Genomic DNA, 18,268 nt, shown 5'->3' on the forward strand with positions numbered 1-18,268 from the left:
GCTGTGCTCCAGACATGCTGACACCCTCAGCTGGACTCGTTCCCTCCTCCCAGCTGTAGTTTCCGTTAAAACTCCATTCAAGCTAACAGCATCTATAGTCAAAATAGAGCCTCCTTAAAAATAAAAACAAAAAGATAAAACTTTGTGAAAAACAGCTTGTTTAAAATTCAGCAGTGAAGGAAATGCAGGAGTCCCTTAAATAGGTGAGCCTGTTATAGAGGAGAATGATCTCAGTATTTCACAGCTTAGCATTCATTTTTGGTTTTGAAGCTTGTGTGTTTACTTCTGTGAATTGGGCCTCATCAAACTTGTCAGTACATCAAACTAACAATGATCACATAAATAAGACAGACATAGTAGGTGCTTACAGGCAGGGCGTGGCACTTGTGAGGATTTTCCATCCTTTTTCCCAGACTCTGCATTTGCTGAGATTGGAGGTGCGCAGGAATCCTGTGGTGAATGGTTACTTTAGAGAACTTTTTAAGATCACTTTTCTAGGTGGGTCAGTACAGCGAGTGCATTCAATGACTAAGTGGCTAATTCTGTCAATCCTGACAGAATTTTCTTCGTGTTTAAAACTGTATCCTGTTGTGCTACTTTCACTTCCCTGGAAGCTATGTGGCTATAATAGTGTTCTGACTGACAAGTGCTCACAGACTGCTCTGCTGAGAAGAGGTAATATTCTTTCCTGCTAGGAGACTGTTTCAGTTACAGAGGAGTTTTGTGAAGGGATAGGTGGTACAGTGACTGAGGAGACAGCTCAGTCAGTCAGTGGCCATGAGGCCCTGCCTTCAGTTCCCAGAGCCCACATAAAGAGAAGCCACTGGCCACAGCACTGGGGAGGCAGAGGCAGACCCAGCATTCATGTGAGAAGCCAGGTTTGGCAGTGCTTTTCAACAGCACTGAGGGCACAGAGGCAGGAGGATTTCCTCGAGCTCGCTGTGTAGCCAGCCAGTCTAGCCAAGCTTCTGACACCCATGTTCAGTAAGTAGCCTTGTCTCAAAACAACAAGCTGGGAAAAATAAGAAAACCCAGCACACGTGCTCACTAGACACGGACACTTGCACATGTGAGATTAGACATTATCACTGTGAACTTTCTAACCAGAACAGCGAGGATACTTTGGGTTTCTTCTCATTAATGATTTTTCTCCACAAGGAACTTGGCCTTGTCCTCACTTCTGAGCATCACATTGGGTGTCTAGGGCTTGAGAGGTGAACCACAAACGGGCTGCGTCTAAGCACAGCTGAGATGCCCTGTAGTGAGACTGGAGTAGTTAGAAGACTCCAGAAGCTCGTATACACCAGTGACAGGACGTGATGAGACCTCGTCTCACACCAGTGTAGCTGAGGAAGGGCTGACATCACAAACGTACAACACTCTGCACTTCAGATGTGTCTCAGCACAGGACAGATTTGCAGGAGGATCCGACAGATGAACTACACTTCCCATGTCCATCTAAGCGCTGATCAGTGGCTGAAGGGTACAAACAGGACATCCGAGAGCAGAGGTGTGTGCATGCACCTGCCTTCCCAGCTGAGAGGCTCCCCAAGTCTCTGGGCTTAGGGGAGAGGAGAGGAGGCCACACCCTCGCCTCCTCACCTGCAAACTGAGTTCCACAGCCTCCTGGAACCTAGTAGGAATCCACAAGCTTTTTAAACAAGGCATTTGTTTTTACACCATAGTTTCTAACTAAGCAACTTATCTGGGATCAAGGGTGACAAACTGTAAAGTGGCCTGTAAGTACTTATACGTATAGAAGTCCAGATAGCAAAAGCTTGTAAGATTATTTTGTGAGACTCTTTTTTTTTTTTTTTTTAATGTAAAAAAGAGAAGCAGGTCCTTTCAGAGATGGGCAAAACAAAAACAAAAACAAAAGCAAAGCAACAGCTGATGGAACCTACTGGTACCTTGTGAGGAAAATAATAAAAATGAGGCAAATAAAGATTTTGTGTGCGTGAGTGAGTGAGAGTGTGTGTGTGTGTGTGTGTGTGTGTGTGTGTGTGTGTGTGTGTGTGTGTGTGTGTGTTTAAGAGAGTACTTGGAAGTCTGGGACAGGAGTAGTTTGAGGTCTCCTGGGCTGCTTAGTGAGACCCTGTCTCAAAAAAAGGAAAAGGGCCAGGGTGACTGAGTGCTATTATTTCAGGGAATCTTGGAATAGATGTTGAAAGTGTTTGAACATACTGTAATTGTGTGCAGATCCTTTCTCGTGTCCAAAAATTATCTTCTGCATAGTACAAAGGTGATGAGTTGGTTCGAATCATTTAAGGAAACAACTTGTGCATTTAGGTTGTTCCTGCATGGTTTGTCTTTTCTCCACTGTCACCTTGTGTTGTAAACCTATCATGAACTTGACTTACACGGGGAAACCTAGAGTATTGACGAGAATAAAACCTCAGTGTGGAAAGCTTCCCTGTACATACCAAGTGACCGAAGCGTGTCATGGGCTCTCTGTTTATTACTGTACAGAAAAGTATTTGAGAGAATATACATTCTTAACGAACTTTTCATAAAAGTAGAATGCTTTGCACTTGTGCAGGGGGCACGTGCACACACACATGTGCATGTGCAGTACTTTTACAGTGGCTGGTGTTCTCTTGGACTGGCAGAAGCCTTCTGGTTAATAACTAAACCAAAGCTTACTTTGCTTGCCTGTTACACCAAACCTTTCAGCCTCACGTTTATCTTAAATTCTAACAATTTTGTAAAGGTGCTCTTGGCGTCCCCTGCACCTCCAGACGACTGGAGGCTTGGCTCTAATCCATGCTTCCAGCTCTATCTATACTGTGTCCAGAAAGGGCTTTAGAAATTCGGAAGAAAAGTTATACTTGAGACAAAGGGTTGGGTTTTTGAGTATGTGTTCATTATGAAGAAGATAGTCCATGCTTTTCTGTGAAAAGATCCTCTAGTTGGTTCACATGAAAGCCTTTTAAGTTCATAAAGCTATTTGAACAGGATATTTGAATCATAAAATATTTCTATACATGGTTTGCTGTCTTCCTATATGGCAAATTAAGCTCTCATTCCTTCGTGGGTCTCAAGTCATACCAGTAGCAGGTGGCAATAGTACATAGTCCAGAAAACACCTGCAGTGACATCTCTCCATCCATCACATGAAGAAAGTCCGGCTCACGCTGTCTTCTGCCAGCCAAGCAGCTGCTTAAGATGAAAATAATCCATCTATCCTAAACTTTGTCTGCAGCTCTCCCTCCATGTGTGGAATTGACTTTAAATGAAGAAATGGTGGAGGAGTGCCTATTGTCTGGGGGTTGGTTAGTTAGTAGCAAGAGCTTCTAGTATGGTGGCATCATGTGTCACAGGATTCATAGAGCGGTAAATAAGCAGTGAGTTCGTGGAATCATTTTGTGTAAGGATCAAGATGGAAGGACTGGACTCGGGCTTGAACCCGAGGGCTCCTCCTCCATTGGTCAGTCTGAGATCTGGGAAGCAAGTGCTGCAAACCCACGGTGGAAACTTTGTTTAGGACTGTGGTGTAGCGCCGTAGTAGGTACACAGACGGGATGTTTTAGAAAACTAGCATCTACAGTGAGAGAAAATTCTGTGTGCTGGTGTCATGTGATTAGGACAGCTGGTGTGGGCTTAGCCAGTCCCCTTTCTCCTGGATAAAACCCATTGCTGGCTGTGCTCTAGCTCCACGAAGCTTTTGTGTTTCAATCCATCAGTGTGGTACATGTATAGGATAACGGCCTGTGTAAAGCGCCTCAGCCAACAGTGTCCTTATAATTGTAGAATTACACTCTGCATGTAGGTTGCAAACGACTGTCATGATTCTCACTAGCGTGTAACTGCCTTCACTTTACACGCTTTAACTGTTGCCCTGACACCTAGGATAAAAGCCAAGTTGCTCCTGCCATTCTCAAACCCCAGACATCAAGTCGTGCTAAACTTACGTTCCCCATTCAGCCAGAATGGCTTACGAGTAAAATATGGCTGGTTACTTGCGTTAAGGAGTTTGAGTCACTGCATGAAAGAATTGTAAAGTTACTGTGGAAACAAGTCACCGCTCAGTTCTTATACCAAACAGAAGTCTTAGGTTCTCTTTTCACTTGAAGATTAGTGGTTAGTGCTTAGACACCTGAGTGAGGAAATTGCGTAACTTGGCTACTCTGAGGTAGACCTAGAACAATTCCCTACTCATTCTGGGTTGATCCATTTTCTGATTCCTCCCTGTAAACAAAATGCCATTGGCAGGTTGATGCGGATTTTCTTTCTGGTTTATACATACTCCATATTATTCTATTTTTGGCTGTGAGCCTAGCCTTTAACGGCTGAGCCATCTCTCCAGCCCACTCCATATTATTCTAAATGTGAACAAATAGAGTTAAATTAAAAAAAAAAAAAAAAGTAACTCTTATCATCTGTAAACTAAGCTTTTGGGCCGTTAGTCAGATTTTTGCCTTTGGCAGATATTACCATTTGCAGAAGTAGTATCTGCACCTAAAAGTATCCTTATGGGCACACCTTTGATCCCAGCACACAGAGGCTGATGGATATTTGGGAGTTGTTGAGGCCAGCCTGGTCTATATAATGAGCCCCTATGTCAAAAAAAAAAAAAAAAACCTTAGGCTAGTTGGTCTCTTATATCTACCAGAATTTCTTCATGTGAAAACAAATGAGCAGAAATGTCTGTAAATCTATACATACTGATGACTACATTGTAAAGCTGACACTTTGTATCTTCCTTGGTTTTAGGAACACCATCTTCAGCGGGCTATCTCTGCACAGCAGGTGTACGGCGAGAAGCGGGATAACATGGTTATTCCAGTTCCTGAAGCAGAAAGTAACATCGCTTACTATGAGTCCATATACCCTGGGGAGTTCAAGATGCCAAAGCAGCTCATTCACATACAGCGTGAGTGCTCTTTCAATCCATCTCTTTCTGTGTCTGTCTTCCTGTGTAACTTGGCAGAACTCTGTTTCCTTGAGCACCCTGGCCTATGTTAGTAAGGCCTATTTTCTACTTTTAACAGTGTTTGAGGGTCTGGGGATATGTCTCATCTGATGAAGTACATTGTGTGCCAAAACGCCGTACATTGCATAAACTGGCCACAGTGGTGCACACCTGAGTTGTAATGTATAGGAGGACAGCAATTCAAGTTGCACTCAGCTGCATTGTGAGTTTCAGGTCATCATGGAGCCTGTCTCAAAGAAAATGGTATTTGAAACACCTGACTTAGAGAAAGATGACATTTGTCTACAGTTGTATAGTTCCATCTTATGCTGCTTCAGATAAGCAGAATCTTAATATGCCTCAAAATAAAAGCAGCTCTCATGCTTTTTGGAGTTAGTAATATTACCAGCCTCAAAGACCTTGAGTAATCAGGAATCAGATTTTCCTAGGACGGGTTATGTCTGTAAGTCATTCTCCGTCATGGTGCTTGTCTTTGGAGTTGTACCGTATAAAGGCAGCTACATTTTATTGATGATGTCAGGTGGAAAACCAGAACCGTTTTGTGGGTGTGGTTTGCCAGTCTCTGACACTGGTATTTTAGGTGTCAGTGTTCTCGTTTGAAAGTTTTTCACTAGATGGTGAACTAGAAATGATTGCTCAGAATGACACACATTTGGTGGAAATGAGCTAAGAGCTTATAGACGTAAGATGGTGTGTCTTCCATCATTACTAAACTAAAGTTTGCTTCCCTTGCCTCAGGTAGTTGGCAGCTTAAAAACAAATAGTTAAGCTAGAAACTAGGTAATGAGTTAGGGATTAGTTTTACAGCCAGTTTCTCAGTTTTGTACAAGATCACGAAAGAGTAGGACAGGTTTATACTATGCTGACAAAAGTCTGTAGCTAGTCCTTTAGAAAAGCCTCTGAAAGTAAAGCCAACATACAAAGGGACAGGTGGGTCAAAGTCAACCACAGTACCTGTGTGCCACATGCTCTCCTCATTAACCCAGTGGAGGGCGTTGGGGTAGCTTGTAGATTAGGACTAGTATAAAAGGCCCACTTAGAACATTCATGTACATGTTGTTGTATGAACTCTATTTTTAGTCTCTCTAGGTTCGGTATTCAGGTTGATGTTGAGCCATCCATTTTTAGTTGGATGACACCTGCCATGCTGAGTCGTCTGACGTCACTGTCGATGTGTCTGGATTTACGCTCGGCAACATCTGTCCAGGGTCTTAGCTTTGTGTTGTAGTCATTGTGTAAGCATCGGCTCATCCTGTTTTGCACTTCCTGGAGAGACTAATACAAGGAGTCATTTTGTGGCTTTATTTGCCATTTTGCCATTTCTTTATGTTGTTTTAAGGGACTAGTCACACATTATTTTACCCATTTTTTTAGTGAATTGTTTCCTTCTTGGCTCTGAGAGGTAATAAAGACATGATCTAGGCTTAAGACTGTATTAGGCGCATGATGCAAATAGTTTCTTTCGCTTTTGTCTTGTGTGTCTTCATTTCCACAGCAGAAGTTCTCAATTTGGATCAGATCCAAGTTATTGATAATCCTCTGACACAGCTGATATTCTGAGGCAGGGCCTTAGTATTTTTTAGCTTTCGGTAACATGCGTTACCACACCTGGCTTTCAGATCATTCTCAATTCTGTTCTGGGAATCTGGCAGTTTTATATGTAATTCTGTGATCATTTTGAGTTGGTTTTCATGAGAATCCTAAACTCACTGGTTTTCCCTGTGCCGGTCCTAGGAGCTCCACTCACTGGACTGTCTTTGTGCTCCTTGGTCAGAAACTAATGGAACTTATTTTGTAGGTGCTGCTTTGTTTGTGGCAGAGTGGCCTCAGACTTGGCGTCTCCCACTTTGGTTTTGCGCGCTGGGATGACAGGGCACCACCCTGCTCTGCTGGGTCTGTTCTTGGATTCTCAATTCTGTCCCTTGGTCTTTGTATTTGTCTCAGTACAACACCCCTGTCGTGCATATTATAGCTAAATATAACCCTTAACACCTGGGAGTAAGTCTTGGGTGGTAAGAAAACAGCCTCAGCAAACCATGGGAATCAAGCCAATAGCAGTCTGACTTCTTACAGCACCCAGTCCTGCCTGTTCAGGAGTGACACCACCCACAGTTATCTGAACCTTCCCACATCAATTATTAATAATAATAAAAATATCCAACAAACCTGCCATCTGGCCAGTAGGATAAAAGTATTTTTCTCAGCTGAGGTTCATCTTCCCAGATAGGTAGAGAAACGTCTAACCAACACAGCCTGCTGATAGGGTCGGTTACTCTGACTGACTGTGGTGTAGGTGCCTTTCAGGACATTGTTAGGTGACGTGCTTGCTCTGAGAGTTTATGGAGGACTTTGACTTCTTTGTTCATGAGTGATATTAATGACGTCTTTTACTAATCATCCGTCTTCCCTGATTTACACTTCATTAGTACTGACTGATATGATAAAACTTGTTAGGGAATGTTCCCTCTTTTGTGTTTTGTGGAAGAGATTGAATGACATTGATAATAATTCTTAAAGAATTGTTAATGGCTTTTAGTATACTGGCATAAATGAAGAAAACTTAATTGTTTAAAATATATATATTAGTCAGGGTTCTCTAAGGTTCTCTGAAGGAACAGAACTGATAGGATGGGGGTTAGAGAGAGAGAGAGAGAGAGAGAGAGAGAGAGAGAGAGAGAGAGAGAGAGAGAGAGAGAGTGTGTGTGTGTGTGTGATTTCTTAGGGTGGCTTACAGGCCTTGAATTCTTAGGAACCCTCTCAGTGTGTATACATGCATACATGCATGATGTATATATGATTATTTAGGAACTGGAGGATGGGCGCTCACTAGGTAAAAGTGTTTGCAGTGTGTGCTGTGTAAGCCTGACGGCCAGGGATCACTGGGATCCCTCAGTGGAGAGAGAACCGACTTCCAAAGACTAGTCCTGTCTCTACCCATAAGTGCACTATATGTGGCATGTGTGTGCCCACACTCTAATACACCATACAAACATGCAATAATAAAATAATTTTACAAGGGGAAGCTCCTAAATTACACTAATTTTTCTTTGGAATTTCTGGTTTTTTATTTTAGTTTTATTATACAGGGTTATGAGGCTGTTTTCATGGAATGAAATGTGTTTTAAGCATATTAACACACCCCTGTCCTGTTCGCTCCCCTTTCTTACCCTTCACAGTCCCGTTGGCTCCTAGCCATCTTGACTTTGTTGTCATGCCATCTGTAATACGTGGTTTTGTGTCTGAAGGCTGGCACCATGAATGAGAAAACAAGAGCATTCACCATTCTCAACTGGCTGAGTTTGCTTAACAGTCACCTCCAGAGGAGCCCGTCCTCCCACAGAGGCTCTCTGTTTATCCCTCTGCTGCTGGATGCCAGGGTTGCTGGCGTGAGAAAACACCTTGCAGGTTCTAATGCCAGTGAGGGACTTGCTGTGGAGAATAAGCAGGCAGGCAGAGAGCTTCCTTCTTCAGTGTCCTTCAGGTAGGCTGCCAGCAGGAAGTGTGGCTCAGATTAAAGGTGACTAAAGATGTTCCCACCTCAAAGATCCAGATTAGAAGTAGGTCTTCCCACTTTGTGTGATTTAATTAAGGGAAAAATCCCTCATAGATGCACACAGCCATTTGGGTTTTAGCTAATTCCAGATGTAGTCAAGTTGACAACTAAGAATGGCCACCACAGCTAGAGTTCTGTTGAGAAAGCTTTGTGCTGTACCTTGGAGTGTTTTCCTCTAACAGTTTCAGAGGATCAGGGCTAATCACTGATCTATAGTCTGTCTGTGCCGGTGCCTCAGTGCTTCAGCGGCTGCGGCTTTGACAGTTTCCTTGGTGTTTTTAGGGTAAAATTAATATGCCTTAAGGCCATGATCAAATGTGTTTGAGAATGTATGCCTCTCCCTGCCCCCCAAAATGGTAGTGAATGCTACTACTGTGTATTGTAGGTGATATGTCTTTCTGAGAAATCTATCACTAAATGGTACTTCATTTCATCAAAGGGAAATTCTACCTCTGTTTTATGCCTTCACTTGGTTTAAGAACAAAGTCAGTATTTTCTCTTTAGTCTTATCAGAGTTCCACAGAAAGAAACATTAAAACCATTACTATCTTCAGCTCCATTCTCCAGTGTTTCTAAACTATTTCATTTATCATTGTTCAATTTCTCCTGATCTAAGGGATCCAAAAACAATTTCATAGCAGTGAGGAAAGGACCTGTGTCGTTAGGAAAGTGGCTGATCCCAGGGGTAAGCAGGAAAGGGACATGAGGACCCAGGGGCATCTTGAGTGTAGTAGTAATAATAGTAAACCGTAGGAAAGGAGAGATTATAAACTTGGCGAATGTCAGTTTGTAACACCGTACGGACAGTTACCACAAGCATGACAGCATAGAGCTCACCAGTATGTACTGAATGTGAGGGTTTGGTGGGGACCCGGATATGTGAGAAGTTTAAGCTCTTCCCTGTACTGCTTATTACACCAAGAGGGAAAAGACATCAGCATTAGACTGGAGTCGTTCGTTGGGCAGTATCTCACCAGATGGAGCCCAAGAGGCAGCTCAGCCAGTAAAGTCACCTGCCACCATGCCGAGTTCACTCCCCAGACCCAAGTTGTGAAAGGAGAGAACCAACTCCTGAAAGTTGTCCTCCGGTGTGTGTGTGTGTGTGTGTGTGTGTGTGTGTGTGTGTGATTAATAAAATGTCATCATCTGTTATGAGGAACAGATAAATAACGTGTGCTTCCAGGTATAATAGTCTGAGGACTGAAATAGTCTTATCCTTTCTGGTCAAGAACACATGTAATCAAATTATGATAGAATAGAGGAGCAAAGTAGGTTTTAAAAGTGAAGAATGTGGTTTGTTGTGTTCTGTTTTATTACAGGGAGGGGCTGAAGCAAGTGCTTCTGCCACTGAGCCTGTCAGAATCATAAGTTAGTAAAAATGCCCCGCTTTAAAGGTGGGTAGGAAGTACGCCAGCTGAAACAGCAGCTGGCCCTGCAGTAGTCGACTTGGGTGGACAGACTGGAATACAGGCCGCAGATGAAGCCACTTTCTTGGCCAGAGCTATAATTGTCACTCATTCTCTCTGGTGACTTAGAAAATAAAGAAATGTGTGTACATGTGTATTGTGCATCGATGCAGGTGTATATAAAGGCACTCAGGCATTCCCCAGGCGTTTTTATTTTGCAGTGTGCAATAGTTTAGACTTTCAAAGGAAAAAGAGTTTTTGGTCTCGGTGGGGACGTGAGGAGAATTGGGATTTGTTCTTTCCTAGGCATGATAGCGCATACCTGTTGTCCCAGCACTTGGGAGGCTAAAGCAGAAAGATGGTCAGCCTTGGCTGTGTAGTGAGTTACAGAATGAAGTCTAAGGTAGATGGTGGGCCAGCAAGATGGCCCACTGAGTTAAGTAAGATACTGGTCTCTAACCTCATGACCTGTCCCCAAGGACCTATCTGGTGAGAGGACACTGTACCCCAAACGTTCCTCTGACTTTAATGCACAGACACAGAAGTAAATGTAAAAGGCTGTGTTTTCCCCAATAGACTGTCTGAAACACAGTCAGCCTCATGATCGTTGCTTCCCAGAGCCAGTACTCTGCACACCATAGGATTTCTTTGCCTGTCTCCATATCTACCTAAAATACGGTCCAGGGTCTGCTTTGTGACTGATGAAGCCCGTAACATCAACCACAGAGCTGTACACGCGACGAATCCCTAGGGATTTCAGGCTAGGGCTCGCCATCTGCTCCACTTGAGTACATTTGAAAGTGACTCCAAGAACCAAGGTCTTTACCATGAGGAGGCTGAAGAATCAATCCAGCCTAATATCCTGATACCAGTCCTGACACCTAAGGTAAGGTTGCCAACCCCACCACCCACTGTGAATAGCACATGACACATTCTCCTTGATGCTCACAAAGTTAGTGTTTAATGTCAGAACTAGAGTGAGATATTTCTTGACCATGGAAAGTGTTTCTCCAGGAATTGTGCTCAGTTCCTTGCACAGCACGGTTGGGAATTGTGGGCAAGCCTGCTTGTGGCCAGTTACTGTGAGCCACAGACAGCACTTTGTTAGTGTAAGTAAGAGTTTGCGTGTGCTTCATCTGTGTACTAAATAGTAAGTACAGAAACTGCCCTTGTCTTGTTCACTCTCCTGAGCTCTGAGGATTATACGGGACACTTGAGACAGCAGTCTCTGAGCTTTAAGGTGCTGACGTGTACAGTAAGAATGGTGCGTGGAAGGCTGGAAAGGTGGCTCAGTGGTTAGAGCACTGACTGCTCTTCCAGAGGTCCTGAGTTCAATTCCCAGCAACCACATGGTGGCTCACACCCATCTGTAATGGGATCTGATGCCGTCTTCTGGTGTGTCTGAAGACAGTGACAGTGTGCTCACGTACATAAAATAAATAAATCTTTAAAAGGAAAGAAAGAGTGGTGTGAGGATGAATGGAGACGACACTGAATGAGCTGGAACTGGGAACTGACCTCACCCTCTGGAGACGGGTCTGCACACGTGGGAGGAGACTGTCTCAGGTGACTCTCTGTCTCTCTTTTAAAGTGACCAAACCCACTTTTATGTGGGGTTGGACTCCGTGCACTTAGATTCATGTTGTAACAGTGTTCCCATATGTGACATACAATCCTAGGGTGGGTTTTTCTGTTTGTGTCTGTCTTCACACACGTGAGGCAAGTGTTGGACTGAACTATGCCCACAGCATGGTGGTGCCACGGTTTGTTTTGTCTTTTAAAGATTTATTTACTTGGCTTTATGTGTATGGCGAGTGTTTCGTCTGCATGTGCGTATGTACAGTGCACAGAGGACAGCAGGGATTCTCCGTCTCCCAGAGTTAGTTGTGAGTGGCTCCGAACTGCCTCGCAGCTGAACAGCAAGTTCTGCTCTTGAGGAGCTGCTTGTGGTCTTCCTGCTGCAGCTGCCTTGTTTCTCAGCTGTGCGTGTGACTGGGTTGACCTTTTTAAAGGAATTAAAATCAGCAGTGTGGTTGTTATTTAGGAGCAGTTGACTAGCTGGATTTCATTTTAATTGACAGCACATTGTTGCTGCTGCTGCTACTTACTGTATAGATCAAGCTGACCTCAAACTTGGAGCAAACTGGCTCAGCCTCCTGAGTATTGGGATCCTGGGATCACAGGTTTGGGCCACCAAGCTTGTGTGGCTGAGAGACTTCATTAGAGAAAGGCATGACATACCTGTAATCCCAACTAATACTCTGGAGGTAAAAAGGAGGAGCCACAGGTTCTAGGCCAGCTGAACTGTTCAGTGGGACCTGTGTTGGTGCTATCAAAAGGACCCTTGGGGGTGGGGAGTGTCAGGAATGACGCTGTACTTCTGGTGACATAAAGGCAGTCTTCCCGTCTAGTCCCTTTATAGTTCCTGGAGGCTTAAAGATGATTTGAGTGTGTGCCAGCAGCATCTGGAAAGCATTGATGCTGTAAAGGTTATGGTATCAGGGAAGCTGGTTTCATTTTTATGAACAGTTAAACATTGTGATGATGAGTTCTCATGGGGTTTGCTGTAAGAACAGCCACATTTCACAGTAGAGCTTTTTGGTGATTGTTGTGCAGATGAGCTCCTAAAAATGCATTAAAGGCCTCAGAAGGCTTGTTAGCACTTGGAATACAGCTAGTGTGGCAGAGACTAAATTTTAAAATGTGCTTGATTAGTATAAATTTAATCAAAATAGCTAGGGGACAAACATAGATCTGGATTAATTTGGTTAGAAGCAGAATCCAATGCTCTCTGCCTTTGTTCCACTATACAAGACTTTCTCAAAGTCCTGCTTTTGGAGTGGCGACAGGAAAATGGAGACACAAGGGAAGAGCCGATTGCTGCAGAGTCTGGGTTGAGAGACTCTGGCACCGAGAGACTCAGGTCTGGACATCCAGTCAGCTCTCCACACTCTTAATTCAACAAGTCAGTGGAGAGACAGAAGAGCAGCACGTTCAGTTCTGCCGGTGCTTAGGGCATCTGCTATAGCAACGTGACAGCCACTTGGCACCCACTGAGTGTCCCGTACATCACAGGTGACCGACCGGTTGTGTGGTTATTTCCCTCCAGTTTAAGTAGATTTACATAATGCTAAAATACTTCTCAGTTGACTGCTTCAAACAGGGGTGGCACAGAAGGGACAGGTTCCTGTTTCTCAGAACACTTAGAGATACAAAGACAAGACATAGCGGCCCCCTTCAGGATCAATCTCATCTTAATAGAGGGCAAACCATGCTTAACAACTAAAGTGTCAAACAGTACAGAAATGGAGGTGGGAAAAGAGGAGGGACCGATTGGGCTACGGTTTCTGTGTTTAATCTATGTTCCTTGCAATTTTATGATTGCTTGAAATGCCTCTAATTTATCCAGAATGTTATTTATCTTCTCAGCCCATTTTTCTGTTAAGGATTTAGTTTCTGATACTGAAGAGTTTAGAAACCATTTACTTGGGTGAGTGATAGGCAGAGGACTTTGAAGGAGCTGCATCATCTGGAGTTTGAAAAGATTAAGTTGGAATTAACCTGCGTAGACAAAAATGTGCTTATTACAAAGAAAGGCCTGAAGTCATAAACTGTAGCATGCCATGTGATATGAGACTTGATATACTACTGGCCTTTGGGAGACTGGGTCAGAAAGATAAGGAAAAAAGGCCTTGCCATTCTAGGCATTGGATTTCCAGAGTTAGAAGCTAATAACCTGGGCTGGAGAGGTGGCTCAGTGGTTAAGCGCACTGAAGGCTCTTCAAGAGGTCCTGAGTTCATTTCCCAGCAACCACATGGTGGCTCACAACCATCTGTAATGGGATCTGATGCCCTCTTCTGGTCTGTCTGAAAACAGCAACAGTGTTCTTATATAATAGATAAATCCTTTTTTAAAAGAAGCTAGCTAATAACCCAAAGGAAAGAAGATAGAAGTGTTTTGCTATCAGAATATTTAATTTTCTTTAACACCCTGCTCCCTCTGTGTTTATAAGCTACTGAGTTTTGACGCTGTAGACTGGCGTTCTCACCTACGTGTGTTATGATCTCACAAAGCCACACGTGTCTGACACAGTGGCACAGAGTCTCTGAGCCACTGGAGTAATGGCTTAATCTTTTGGAAAAATAGCTAAATGATTCATAAAATAGAACTTAAATAATCTAGACAAAAAAAAACTACATAAAGAGTGGGTAGGGAGTCCAGTTTGATGTTTTTATAGCTTTTATCTGCATTCAGTTTGGTGTAGACAGCACTAAGCTAGACTCTTTCTCTGGTGATGCCTTCATTCTTCAGGAAGCCCAGGCTTGCTTTATGCTGCCCTCTGTGCAACCTCTGCTGGGGATCCACATGTAAATGATTGTTTATGGTTCCTCCGTCAGCTTTTAGCTTGGACGCTGAGCAACCTGATTACGATCTGGATTCTGAAGATGAAGTATTTGTGAATAAACTGAAGAAGAAAATGGACATCTGCCCATTGCAGTTTGAGGAGATGATTGACCGGCTAGAAAAGGGCAGCGGTCAGCAGGTACAGCTTGATGTATGTGTTTGTGTGTTCCCTGTAAACGCCTCCATTGTGTGAGCAGAGCAGTAAGGAGAGGGCTGAGCCAGCACACTGCAGCTAAAAGCATAGATTCCCATCTGCCGAGTATTTACCTGTATAATTTTGTGCATTATGTTTAAATTTTTTGTGCCTCATTTACCCCAGCTATATAGAGATAAAAATAATAAACTGGAAGGATATGGTGTCACATACCTTTAATCCCAGCACTTGGGAGGCAGAGGTAGATGGATGGATCTCTGTGAGTTAAAGACCAGCCTGCTGTACATTAAGTTCCCAGCCAGCCAAGGCTACATCGTAAGACCCTGTCTCTAATCAGAAAGAAGCAAGTGTGCTGTTTGTACCTGTCCAGGTCCTAGTGCTTAGAAGGTCAAGGTCATCCTCAGCTAAGCAGCAAGCTCAAGACTAACCTGGGATGCATGAGACCCTGTTTAAGAAAGATTGTTTGCATAAAATGAAGCTGTGCTGAATGTTGAGTCCTTGCATATGTGTTTTATGAAAGTGACAAAATTGTTTTATATTTAGCCAGTCAGTCTGCAGGAAGCCAAACTACTTCTAAAAGAAGATGATGAGTTAATTAGAGAAGTTTATGAATACTGGATTAAAAAGAGGAAAACCTGCCGGGGGCCATCACTTATTCCATCAGTAAAGCAGGAAAAGAGAGATGGCTCTAGCACAAATGATCCTTACGTGGCTTTTAGAAGACGAACTGAGAAAATGCAAACTAGAAAAGTAAGTGACTTTTTTAATTTTTAAGAAAAATTAGTCATTAATACCTTAATTTTGTGACTTAATTCTGTGCTTTTTATATAATATTCCTTAAAATTATCCTAGAGGGGTTGCTCAGTGGTTCAGAGCTCTTACTCCTCTCTCAGAGGACAGTGTTGCAGTTCCTGTGCCCATCTGAACACACACACACACACAATTTTCTTAATTACACTAGAAAAGAGTAAAATAGGTTGACTTTTAGAGTTTTTATGGGGGTCTTAATACATATTAATATTGATCCACTTAAAAAACAGGTACAGAATTGGTACCTTGGTGGTCTGTTTCCTCCCAGTGTCTCTAAACCGTGACCCTACAATTCTGTACATTCTTATGTGCCAGCAGCTACAGCTAGCTAGAAGTGCTTCTTGATGTTGTATTTCCAGAACCGCAAAAACGATGAAGCCTCATATGAGAAAATGCTTAAGCTGCGCAGGGACCTCAGCCGGGCTGTCACCATCCTGGAGATGATCAAGAGACGCGAGAAAAGTAAACGGGAGCTGCTGCACCTAACACTGGAAATTATGGAAAAGAGGTGACGCTCCTGTGCAGGGACATCGCATGTGCGTCCTAACTGAGCTATCCCAGCACCATGACACTCAGTAATGGTGCACATAACACGCACAGAAAAGCTAGTTCTCAAGGCCCTGCTTCTCAGCTCTTACTGCCCCCACTCCAAAAAGAAAAGAGTCTTTCAGAAAGAAAAAAATACATTTATAGCACAGACAACCGTAATTGGCATTTCAGCCTTGGGGTATCACTGTATGCTGAGCAAGAGAAGACTAGGTGGCCCAGGGTTTAGTGCATGAGTGGAGAGCGTGCCTGTCAGGCTCGCAGCTCCGGGTTTGAGCCACATGACCCAGGGATGGTAAAGACCTTAACGATGGCTCAGAGGTCTTCCAAAGAACCTGGGTTTGATTCTCAGCACCTATGTAACATCTAATGACTTTCTTTTAAGTTTAGGTCCAGGGGGTCCAGTGTCCTCTCTGGCCTCATGGGCAAGGCCATACATGGTACATAGACATACAAGTAGGCAAAGCGCCCATGTGCATTTAGGGTCACTGTTGAGTACCGAGTACAGTGAAAGTCTTCTTAAGTGATTTTATCCCACCTACAACATCCGCACAAGGTAACTGAGGAAGTGACTGTTGAGTTAGTTGGACTGTAGATCATTTCCCAATGTTTATGGAAGCATGTCATTGTACTCTGTGAATAGCTTAACGTTTTCTTTGTGTAATTTCAGGTATAATTTAGGTGACTACAGTGGAGAGATCATGTCTGAGGTCATGGCACAGAGACAGCCAGTGAAGCCTACTTATGCCATCCCCATCATCCCGATTACTAACAGTAGCCAGTTCAAACACCAGGACGTCACGGATGCAAAGGAGTTCAAAGTTAACAAGGTTATTAGAGCTTTATAACTGTAGCATCCAGTAAACAGGGAAAATCATAAATCCCTGCCTCAACGAGTTCTGGACACCGAAAACAAAGGGTTTGGGGAGCTTTTTGTAACAATTTAATTTCCACTTATCTTGCCTCCTTATCTGTGTCTGATAAAAAGAGGGGTTTGCTGAGAAGGGATATGAAATGTTGGTGTGACTAATGGTATGGAGGCCTGGAGAGAACATAAAGCTTTCCTCCCTGGTGTAACATTTCAGGACACATCTGTGTGAGTGACAGGCAGGTCTTGTTAACAGCTGATAACATGGTTAGAAGTGGAAATACTTTGACGAGTTGATACGTCATAATTTGTGAAGAGTAAAACTGGTGAGGGGAAATACAGTTAGGAAGGGGAAACCCAGGGGACTAAGAGAGGGCGAGCAGTGTGCCTTAATGATGCATGCATCTCGGGGGAGTGTTTTATATACTTGTGACCTAACAGTATCGTTTAACTCAGACTTAGCGCTCCATTTCAGTGGAGGAAATAACAATCTACTGGTCATTTTGTCATCTAACCTGTTCTAGTTAATATTTTGTTTCAGTTTGGCGTATAATTTACCATCATTTGGGATGATGGTTTCTGCAGCCTAGACTTTTTCCGCAGTCGGTGCAAACACTGACTGGGACTATTTCAAACATGTGACTTTGAAGTATTAAGATGTTGGACAGGTGGATTAACACTGTTTTCATCTGCATGTTCCAGAAACGTGAGCCGTGCACTTGGATCTGGTTTACCTTAAATCCTCCCAAATTAAGACAGAGTTAGTAATGGAATAGTCCTGTTATTTTGAACATTTTCTTATTTAAATTTTCGTTCAAATCTTTTTGTTGTCTGGCTGGAGAGATAGGTGAGCAGTTAGGAGCACCCATTGCTCTTACAGAGAACTTGGGTTGAGTTGCCAGCACGTACATCAGATGGTATACAGCAGCCTATAATTCTGTTTCCGAGAATTCTCTGGGTTTTGAAGGCACCTGCACATACACCTACATTTTTAAGTCTTTTAAGCAAGTGTTTGGTTTGAACAGAGCAAATGTAGATTATTCGGGGAAACTGAGACTGAACCTCTCTGAGTGTAGGAAGAATGCCCGAGCCAGTTTTAATAATTTAAGCACTTAGCTCCCCAAGTAGTAATTAACTCAAGTTGTTAACAGAAGTTGCAGCTGTGGAATGTGCTTCTGGTGTGTGACTCACTCCTGTCTGTGTTGCAGCAAGATAAGGCTGATCTGATTCGGCCGAAGCGCAAATATGAAAAGAAACCCAAAGTCTTGCCCTCATCTGCTGCTTCTCAGCAGCCGAGTCCTGCTGCACTGCCAGGCTTCAGTGCTAAAGACTTAAACCAGTACGACTTCCCCAGCTCAGATGAAGAGCCTCTGTCACAGGTAAACAGAGGCCAGCTCTCTGCACACAGAAGAGGGATGGAGGAGCCCATGTCTGACCTCTCGTTGCTTTATTTCCAGGTTTTGTCTGGCTCTTCGGAAGCTGAGGAAGAGAATGACCCTGATGGCCCTTTTGCTTTCCGTAGGAAAGCAGGCTGTCAGTACTATGCTGTAAGTGTCAGACTTTCTGTAAACAACAAACCACAGACTGACTGAC

At 43.5% G+C, this 18,268-nt stretch overlaps 1 protein-coding gene across 2 annotated transcripts in view; it reads left to right on the forward strand.

Moving 5' to 3' along the window:
* EPC1 (enhancer of polycomb homolog 1) overlaps nt 1-18,268 on the forward strand; it is a 76,017-nt gene that overhangs the window by 44,669 nt on the left and 13,080 nt on the right. For both annotated transcript variants that reach the window (XM_080917490.1, XM_080917489.1), the window contains exons 2-8: nt 4,714-4,873; nt 14,291-14,436; nt 14,995-15,201; nt 15,621-15,769; nt 16,478-16,637; nt 17,884-18,054; nt 18,133-18,222. In XM_080917490.1, coding sequence (XP_080773616.1) covers nt 4,714-4,873; nt 14,291-14,436; nt 14,995-15,201; nt 15,621-15,769; nt 16,478-16,637; nt 17,884-18,054; nt 18,133-18,222 — 1,083 coding nt within the window. The remainder of the gene's footprint in view (nt 1-4,713; nt 4,874-14,290; nt 14,437-14,994; nt 15,202-15,620; nt 15,770-16,477; nt 16,638-17,883; nt 18,055-18,132; nt 18,223-18,268) is intronic.

This window comes from Micromys minutus (assembly GCF_963924665.1).
Source record: "Micromys minutus genome assembly, chromosome: 5".
Lineage (NCBI taxonomy): Eukaryota > Metazoa > Chordata > Mammalia > Rodentia > Muridae > Micromys > Micromys minutus.